The following is a 10,129-nucleotide window of genomic DNA, read 5'->3' on the forward strand; positions in this document are numbered from 1 at the left end:
TAGAGAATAACCTGCCATCATTACACCAAGAAAGAGAAGGGTTGGAACTAGAATTACAAATACTAAGAGAAAAACTGTGAGAGTGATTAAAACAAGAGCAAAGGCAAGATGGCAAGAAGAGGGAGAATAGGCATATCCAGAAATCAACGCCACTTTGCTTATTTGAATAGTTTACTAAAGAAATCGGATACGGGTCACGGAAATAACATTAAAATGATAGGGAATTTTGAAAATGTTTTAATTTTGATTTTAGTGATAGACAGACTGTCGGGGCAGAAAATGAATAAACACAACAATATACACCATTTAATCGAAACATAATGACTGTTGTTGCAAAAATACAGGTTCCTGAGCTGTTTTAAAAATCGAAGCGAGAGGCTTTTAACATTGCAGTGTAAAATACAGGCTAAAAAGGCTGAAACGTCAAATTTGCAAAAGAGGGACGAAAAATACCAAAGGGACAGTGAAACTCATACATCTAAAACAAACTGACAACACCATGGCTACTGGGCGACGTCCGAGCCAGTTTCCTGTTAGATCTTCCTAGGTTCATTCAATTTTAGTTTTGCTACTGGGCGGATGATGTCCTCGGGGACAAAATGTCCACCAGCAGAGACATCGACCCAGTGGTAATAAAAGAAGGACGAAGGATACCAAAGGGACAGTCAAACTCATACATCTTAAACAAACTGACAAACTTCGTGTTGAAAATTGGCTCACAAAGTTATTACAAAAACAGGTTGCCGGGGTGAAATTTGAAACTTGAATTTCCAAAGAGTAAGCAAGTCCTAACCTTGTATGTGTAGTCGTTGAACTCTAGGTTCCCACGTAAAATTAAAATTTCACTATTTCAAGAAGAATAAACTCACGAAGGCACGAAAAATTCACTAAATTTGCGTTCATTGTTTTGATTTTGACCGCCTGACAACTTTACGGAAATACCAAAGTGATTGTAAATGAGGACTCTGTGACGGGCAACTTATAATATCCGTGTTTTAAAGATTTTAATGATATCAAGCCTATCAAACCAGTCCAGTTCAAACTAATATCACGCAGTACAATTCTCATTTACATTTTATGAATATTAATTAGCAAAACCACTACTAATTCCTGGCTATGGGAAGTAACTATTTTTGAAATCTGGAAAAAAAAAATTGCACCGAAAAAATTATTCACAAACTAATTCTGGAGGACGAATCTGAGATAACGGATCCATGTACTTTTAGAAATGAACAAAAGATTTTTATAAAAAATGAAAACTCACAGGAGCACAGGAGCACATTTCTTCACCATGACAATCCTTTTATTACAAGAGAGAAGAGAAGATGTGACTTCCTGTGAAGGACCTTTATCGTTGAAGGAATGTCTGTCTTCTCTTAAACACACGAAGAACTCTAAATCACCTAGAAAAGATGTATTCTTTGTTGAGTTTAACAATATTTTTTTATGGAATGCTATTGAAATACACAGGCAAATTTCATTCACATCAATTTCACGTGAATTTAAATTCATTTGAATCTCATGTGAAATTCACGTGAATTTCATATGAAAATAACATGAAATTTGTTCACGTGAAATTCCCAGGAATTTTTAAAATAAAGTAATTCAAACAACATCTAAATTTTTAAACTCAAGCAAAATCATGAAAATACCAATATTTATTTTTGAAAAGTTCACGTGAAATTCATGTGAATTTTTTTAACGTGATAATCATGTGAATCTCAATTCACATGAACATTTTCACGTGAGTTTCATGTATAAGCTCGTTTGAGGTGAATCTCACGTGAATTTTTCTGGTGAATTTCAAGTGAGATTCATGTGAAATTCACGTGAGCAAATTTTGCCTGTGTACTACTAGTTAGATGTATAAATGAGTCTTTAGAATATGGAAAGTTCTTAATCACAGAGAGACTCATTACTTGTATACCAAAAGAGGGTAAGTGTAACGAAGTAAGTTCTTTGGGAATTGTCAGGTGGCCAATGTCATACAAAACCAAATTAAAATATAAATTTAATTAACAAAACAAAATAAAGTAAATTCAACAAAAAATGTAATATGAAATGAGAACACAAATGTAACTAAATAAACACACACGGAACAAAACAAAATGTCATGAAATAAACATAAATCAAACAAATTTCGGCCTGCACACTTTCCGCACACTGCCCGGATACGTTCCTCGTTGTACGTACTGTAGATGTAAATGATGAACTGGGTTGTTCCCCTTTAAATTTCTCTTTATAATTAAACGGACGAATTAACTAATTTTCACATATATTTGGTTGCTTCTAAATTGATTGAAGAGAACACTAAATTTGTATGAATAAATATAATGCTGAATAACAAACTATAACTGCTTTAAACTGCATAAATACTGCACGGACTTCTCGATTTCTCAACTAAAAATGTATATAATTTTACGGACTTTTTGCTCCAAATAAATAGAAACGGACTATAAATTTATCACCGCCTCCATGCGTTGTAACTCCAACCAATATATCACTGAGTTGTTACCATTTTTAACCCCGACACCATTAATTCATCGACACCATTATCTCCGACCAGTCGACAATTAGCAACGTGCCAACGCACACTAAAACCGGGCCTAAAAACCCCTGCAAAATAATAATTGAACCCAAAAATTACTTACGTTATCTATAAATATGAATAATATGGCAATTATCCGTACATTTGGACCGCGAGCAAGAAATATCATCTCGACAGCAAATTGACCTCAATGTACCATAAAATATAAGTAAAATAACTTACCTGAGTGTTGTTTCAATTAGCCTTTGGACATCCATGTCCTGTCCTGACAATTATAATGTCCAAATTGCTATCTAAACCACAAACCCAACTGCACAAACGTGTGCTACTCTCAATGATCATGTGCCGACTGATTTGAGACTCACCTGTTAAATTTCAATAGGTGCGTAATCACGTGATAAACAAGGTCTGCTTGACTAGATTACCGGTGTTAGTGAAAATAAGAGATAACATAAAATATAGTCCTAGGTGTAAAATAAATCATATAAATAATTAACTGAAGTTTGTTACAAACGTCCCTTTCCAGGAGACTAAAGAACATTTAGTCCGACCAGAAACAACAAACTTCAAAATCTAATCTGAAATTAAGCTATATCAGTAAAAAAAACCAACAAATATGTACACATCAAACATAAAAAATTCAGTCCTGTAACACTAAAATAAAACCAAAATTAACACAATAACGCTGTAATAACGTCACACTCAGGGGTTATCTAAATATCGCCACATCTAGACAAAACATCTGCAACAATGTTTGTCTTGCCTGCAATGTAAAAAACTGTATAATTAAATTCCTGAAGTATCAAACTCCAACGGAGTAACCGTTGGTTACTGGTTTTCATCCTCTGTAACCACTGTAAAGGAGCATGATCAGTATTAATAGCAAACTCTTTACCCTCTAGATAGTTTCTCAAAGTTTTAACCGCCCACACTATGGCAAAGCACTCCTTTTCTACCACTGCGTAGTTGCATTCCGCTCCAGAGAGTTTCTTGCTGATAAACATAATTGGACGCCTTCCGTCATCAAATTCTTGCTCTAGTACAGCACCTAGACCCTTACCGGACGCATCAGTCTGCAAAATAAACTTTTTAGAAAAATCTGGACTCCGTAATACAGAGTCACTACAAATACATTCTTTAAGCTTGTCAAAAGATTTTTGTGTTGTGTCTGACCATTCAACTTTATTTGGTTCGTTTTTCTTTGTAAGGTCAGTCAAAGGTACGGATATGTCGGAGAACTGTGGTATAAACTTCCTGTAGAAACCTATCAGACCGAGAAATGATCTCACCTGTTTCTTCGTGACAGGCACTGGAAATTCATGTATAGCAGATACCTTGTCCTGAACAGGCTTAATCTTGCCACCGCCGGCAATATGTCCTAAAAACTCAAGCTCATCGTAGCCAAATAAACACTTACTCGGTTTTGCAACGAGGTTTGCCTGTCTCAGTGAATCGAATACTGCCCTTAAATGCTCAATATGGTACTCCCATGTATCGCTAAATATACCAATATCATCAATGAACGAGTCAGCAAATTCCTCGTATCCTGCCAGAACTTTATCCATCATACGAACAAAAGTAGCACATGAGTTCATCATACCAAATGGAGTAACAGTAAACTGATAATGTCCGAACGGCGTTATAAATGCGCTCTTCTGTCGGCTATCTTTATCAAGTGGTACCTGCCAATAGCCCTTAGTTAAATCAAGTTTACTGATATATCGTGCTCTGCTGACTTTATTCAGTACCTCATCCATGCGTGGCATAAAAATCGGGTCAAAGATAGTCTGTTTGTTCAAGGAACGATAATCGGCACAAAATCTAAGTGTGTTGTCTTTTTTCTTGATCAGTACTATCGGAGCTGCATACGGACTGTCAGACGGCTCAACTATACCTGCAGCTAACATATTGTCAATCTCTTCTCTGACCTTATCTCTAAGTGCGTATGGTAGTGGGTACGGACGTTGGTAAATCGGTTCATCTGTTTTTGTAACTACTCTATGTTCTATAATATTTGTTACCTTAGGTACGTCACTAAAGATGTCTTCATATTCTGATAATAATTCTTTAAGCTGCTGTTTTTCGACAGTTGTCAATTCTGGTGAGATCGTAACGTCATCTACATTTTCTTTGCTTTTCAACACTGGAGTTATATCTGTAGTCATCTCACTATCATCTGTGCCTTCATCTGTGTTAAGACCTGAAATTACATTTAAGCACGCAGCAATATCTGTTGTGACATTATTATCAAGATCATTATCTACCCGCTCATGCCATAACTTCAACATATTTACATGAAATACTTTGTCTTTTCCTCTAACCTTGACCTTATAGTCAACAGGACTAACTTTATCAGTCACTATAAATGGTCCTTTCCAACTCGCTAACAGCTTTGATGTATGTGTAGGCAATAATATAAGCACCTTTTGACCAACTTCAATCTTTCTGTCTCTAGCTTTTCTATCATAATAAAACTTCTGTCTTTGTTTCGCTTTTGTTTCATTTTCAATGGCGTACTCAGCCATTGTTCTCAACTTTTCTCTAGTGTCTAATAAATAACTCAACACAGAGTTTTGACATGTACTAGGCTCTTCCCACTCTTCTTTAAGTACTGCTAGAGGTCCTCTAATGTGCCTGCCATATAACAATTCAAACGGTGAGAAACCAGTACTCTCATTTGGTACCTCCCGATATGCAAATAATAAGTAGGGGATATATACATCCCATGTTTTTGGTGTCTGTCGTGCATATGCCTTCAACATTTTCTTCAGTACACCGTTAAACTTTTCACAGAGTCCATTACACATAGCATGATAAGGACTAGTGCGTAACTTACTTATCTTTAATAGTCTACATACCTCAACCATCAGCTCTGACATAAAGTTACTGCCTTGGTCTGTCAACAGCTCCCTGGGTATGCCAACTCTAGAAAATAAACTTATAAGAGCATTAGCGACTGTAGAAGCTTCTTGGTCTTTTAAAGGAATTGCTTCTGGATATTTAGTGGAATAATCGACGCAAACAAGTACATAACGGTTTTTGTCATCAGTCATAGGCAAAGGGCCAACAAAATCAATAGCAATGCGCTGAAATGGCTCATCCATAGGTGGTATGCTAATCAATGGAGCACGTGGTACTCTACCCTTCGATGTACCTATCTGACAATCTGGACAAGACCTACAGTATTCGGCAATATCATTAAATATACCTGGCCAGAAAAAGTGCTGCATGATTCTGTCTCTTGTTTTCTTATTCCCAAGGTGACCTGCCAACGGAATATCATGTCCCAACGAAAGAACTGTTCCTCTCAACTTGCTTGGTAATACAATTTGCTGAATAACTTCACCACTTGGCTTAGTATACACTCTATATAGTAAATCTGAATTATATATAAAATAAGATGCTGGGTTATCATGCACATCACTTACATAAGATTTTACCTTATCCAAAGTCTCATCTGTCTTCTGTAACTCAATCAACTGCTTCCTATCACAAATCTTAAACTCATGGCATACGTCTGAAAAATCTATAGAATGAGATATAGGTATATCGCTACTACGCTGAACATTCGTCTGATCAATCATAATATCTGCTTCATCCTGCTTCTTCTTTCGAGATCGAGTCTCAACTGCATGACATGGGACTGAGTCACCTGAAACAAAAATATCTTCTCCACTAGTCACTGATAAACCATCGACACTATGTGGTACTGATGTGTTCACATAGTTTCCAACAATCAGATCTGCAAACGGTGTATCTAAGATCAATGCAATAATATCACCTGAAATATAAGGAGTAGAAATATTAATACATACTTCTGGACACTGCTTCACTGAACCATCTGCTAAACATATGTCTCTAGTCTGACCTGTAAGACAATCTGGGTTAGTAAACGTAAACCTACTATGAACAAATACAGTAGAACAACCTGTATCTCTCAAAACTGAGATTTTATCACTATCGATCTTACCTTCTACTATATCAAGTCCATGTACCTGTACCTTGTCGCCATTACATGAAACACCAGGCAACCTAACAGTCACACCACTAATATAATCATCTACTCTATACTCCTGTCTACTCTGTATGCACAAACCAAACTTACCTGGCTTAAAATTATCCTCCTTTGACCGGTTCGTCCTTGTAGGACAGTGCGTAGCTATATGACCAATGTTCTTACAAATAAAACAAGTCCTAGTGTCAGGTTGTCTTCCTTTTGATTGGTTATATCTACCTTGTTGTTTAGATTGGTCGGTGTCAATTCTCCCAACTGATTTAGAACTTACCTGTTCATCTTTATGTGCTTGCTGAAAAGCCTCAGCTTTGTCTACCAACTCATCAATTGTTTTCGGTTTCTGTTCCTTGATCCAAAGTTTGAGCTCTTTATTACAACTTACCATTAACTGTTCTCTAGTAACTAAATCAACAAATCTATCAAAATCAGTGCCTATCAACTCACGCTCCAACCAATGTCTAAGAAAACCTACTAGTCTGACTGAAAATTCCTTAAATGACTCATCCGAAGACTGGCGTTCACTTCTGAACTTCTCCCTGTATGCCTCGGCAGTAAGCTCGTATCTACATAAAATAGCAGATTTAATTTTATCATAATTTTTACTGTCCTCTTCAGACAATCTAGAAAATGCCTCTAAAGCTTTCCCACAAAGTAAAGGGACTAATCTAAGGGCCCACTCAGACTTGGGTATTTTATGCAAAACCACCAATTTCTCAAAGGACCTTAAAAATACATCTGGGTCTTCACCTTCCTTAAATTTAGGAAGTTTCGACTTCAAACTTGAATGTGTCTGTGGTGGTGCAACACCTTGAGCCATTTCTTTCTCTCTAAGCTCTAACTCTTTTAAACGTACCTCTTTTTCCATCTCTATCTTTCTCATCTCTCTCTCTTCCATCCTAGCTTCTCTCTCAGTAGACTGCATGTTTTTTCAACATTTCTAAACATGTCTCCAAAGTTTCACCCTTCTCTAACATCTCCGGAACCCAAGCGGGTAATACACTTCCTGCCATACTGTACAATACAAATAATAATAAAATGATAATGTAAACAAATAATACAACATAAAAGTTCAAACAAAATATATAACAGAAAAAAAATCCCTGTTGTCTATCTGACAATATTTTCTAATATAACAATTGGCACAGTGACAATCCCACCGCTGCCACCATTGTAACGAAGTAAGTTCTTTGGGAATTGTCAGGTGGCCAATGTCATACAAAACCAAATTAAAATATAAATTTAATTAACAAAACAAAATAAAGTAAATTCAACAAAAAATGTAATATGAAATGAGAACACAAATGTAACTAAATAAACACACACGGAACAAAACAAAATGTCATGAAATAAACATAAATCAAACAAATTTCGGCCTGCACACTTTCCGCACACTGCCCGGATACGTTCCTCGTTGTACGTACTGTAGATGTAAATGATGAACTGGGTTGTTCCCCTTTAAATTTCTCTTTATAATTAAACGGACGAATTAACTAATTTTCACATATATTTGGTTGCTTCTAAATTGATTGAAGAGAACACTAAATTTGTATGAATAAATATAATGCTGAATAACAAACTATAACTGCTTTAAACTGCATAAATACTGCACGGACTTCTCGATTTCTCAACTAAAAATGTATATAATTTTACGGACTTTTTGCTCCAAATAAATAGAAACGGACTATAAATTTATCACCGCCTCCATGCGTTGTAACTCCAACCAATATATCACTGAGTTGTTACCATTTTTAACCCCGACACCATTAATTCATCGACACCATTATCTCCGACCAGTCGACAATTAGCAACGTGCCAACGCACACTAAAACCGGGCCTAAAAACCCCTGCAAAATAATAATTGAACCCAAAAATTACTTACGTTATCTATAAATATGAATAATATGGCAATTATCCGTACATTTGGACCGCGAGCAAGAAATATCATCTCGACAGCAAATTGACCTCAATGTACCATAAAATATAAGTAAAATAACTTACCTGAGTGTTGTTTCAATTAGCCTTTGGACATCCATGTCCTGTCCTGACAATTATAATGTCCAAATTGCTATCTAAACCACAAACCCAACTGCACAAACGTGTGCTACTCTCAATGATCATGTGCCGACTGATTTGAGACTCACCTGTTAAATTTCAATAGGTGCGTAATCACGTGATAAACAAGGTCTGCTTGACTAGATTACCGGTGTTAGTGAAAATAAGAGATAACATAAAATATAGTCCTAGGTGTAAAATAAATCATATAAATAATTAACTGAAGTTTGTTACAGTAAGTCAAAAAAAGTTATCTTAAGAACTGGGGTCCTTTCACACTGCTATGTGTAATCTGTAAGATAGCTACAGCAAGTCTTGTAAATAGATTTAAAAAGGTCTTGGTAAACATTATTAGTCAAACACAAAAAGGTTTTCTTAAAAGTATGTATATAGGCGAATGTACAAGATTTGTTTATGATCTGATAGAAAAATGGGAGAAAACGACATTCCTGGACTTTTAACTTTTATTAGATTTTGGGAAAAGCTTTCGACAAAGTTTAGTGTTTTTTTGTAAATGAGGCTTTGAAGTTTTATGGCTTTGACCACACATTTATAAGTTGGATTAAGGCATGCTTCTGTGATGTCTCTAGTGCGGTTTTAAATAACGGGAATATCTCAGAATTATTTTCATTAAAATGGGGTGTCTGTCAAGGGGATGATCCTATGTCTCCTTATCTATTTATTTTAGTGCTTGAATTACTAAGTGAAGCTATTACTAATGACCCTGATGTTGGTGGTGTAACAATTAATGACTCTCAAATTTTTTTCAGTCAATACGCAAACGATTCTTCTGTAGTCGCGGATGGTGACTACAAATCCCTAATTCAGTGTTAATAATCATTTTCAGAATGTGCTGGACCTAGGTGTAATGTTGACAAAACCGAAGCAATATGGATTGGGTCAAAAAAGCGAAGTATGGAAAAATTTTTGCCAGAAAAAAAACTTGTTTGGAACCATTCTGGGAGGTTTGAACTGTTTGGTATATGGTTTAAGCTTGCTTAAGTGGAATTGTGTAATTATACAGCCAAGATAAACATATCAAGGCATTACGCAATACTTGGGCTTAAAGAGAACTAACATATATTGATAGGGTTGTAGTTATTTTAGCCCTTCCCATTTTAAGTCAAAATCTGACTGTCTTTCCTAATCCCCCAGAAGGGGTTTTGAAAGAGGTTCAGAATATATTTTTCAGCTTTTTATGGAAAGGTTAACCGGATAAAGTGAAAAGGGCAGTGATAATGTCCGAACACTGTGATGGTGGTCTTAAGATGCCTAATATTCATTATTTTTGCTATAGTGTAACAATGTCTTGGCTGTATAAATGATTAAATCCCCAAAATTACTCTCCTTGGAAAGTCTTGTTACTTAGTTCTATAAAAAAATGTTTTGGGGGGACAACACTTTACACTTGAGTCAAGAGGTATCATTGCTTTATAAAGCAGAAAAAGTTAATCCGTTTTGGTATGATATCCTGGTAAATTTTCCATGTTAAAAAATAAGCTTTAAGCTGATTT

At 35.7% G+C, this 10,129-nt stretch overlaps 1 protein-coding gene and 1 long non-coding RNA gene across 2 annotated transcripts; both read right to left on the bottom strand.

Annotated features, from left to right (window-relative positions):
• Nucleotides 1–4,219: 4,219 nt before the first annotated feature.
• LOC134704833 (uncharacterized) lies at nt 4,220–7,485 on the bottom strand. The gene is made up of 2 exons (XM_063563615.1): nt 4,443–7,485; nt 4,220–4,230 (listed from the first exon to the last, which is right to left on the bottom strand). Exons 1-2 carry the CDS (start codon nt 7,483–7,485, stop codon nt 4,220–4,222), a joined length of 3,054 nt encoding a protein of 1,017 aa, XP_063419685.1.
• A 304-nt stretch (nt 7,486–7,789) lies between these two features.
• Nucleotides 7,790–8,850, bottom strand: LOC134706452 (uncharacterized). Its single transcript, XR_010105619.1, has 2 exons — nt 8,562–8,850; nt 7,790–8,407 (listed from the first exon to the last, which is right to left on the bottom strand). It is a non-coding gene; the product is annotated as an uncharacterized LOC134706452 (long non-coding RNA).
• Nucleotides 8,851–10,129: the final 1,279 nt, after the last annotated feature.

Source organism: Mytilus trossulus, chromosome 2 (genome assembly GCF_036588685.1).
Source record: "Mytilus trossulus isolate FHL-02 chromosome 2, PNRI_Mtr1.1.1.hap1, whole genome shotgun sequence".
Taxonomy (NCBI): Eukaryota; Metazoa; Mollusca; class Bivalvia; order Mytilida; family Mytilidae; genus Mytilus; species Mytilus trossulus.

What these genes read in the sequence shown, in the direction of transcription:
- LOC134704833 (XM_063563615.1), bottom strand. Translation starts at nt 7,485, where the DNA reads ATGCAGTCTACTGAGAGAGAAGCTAGGATGGAAGAGAGAGAGATGAGA.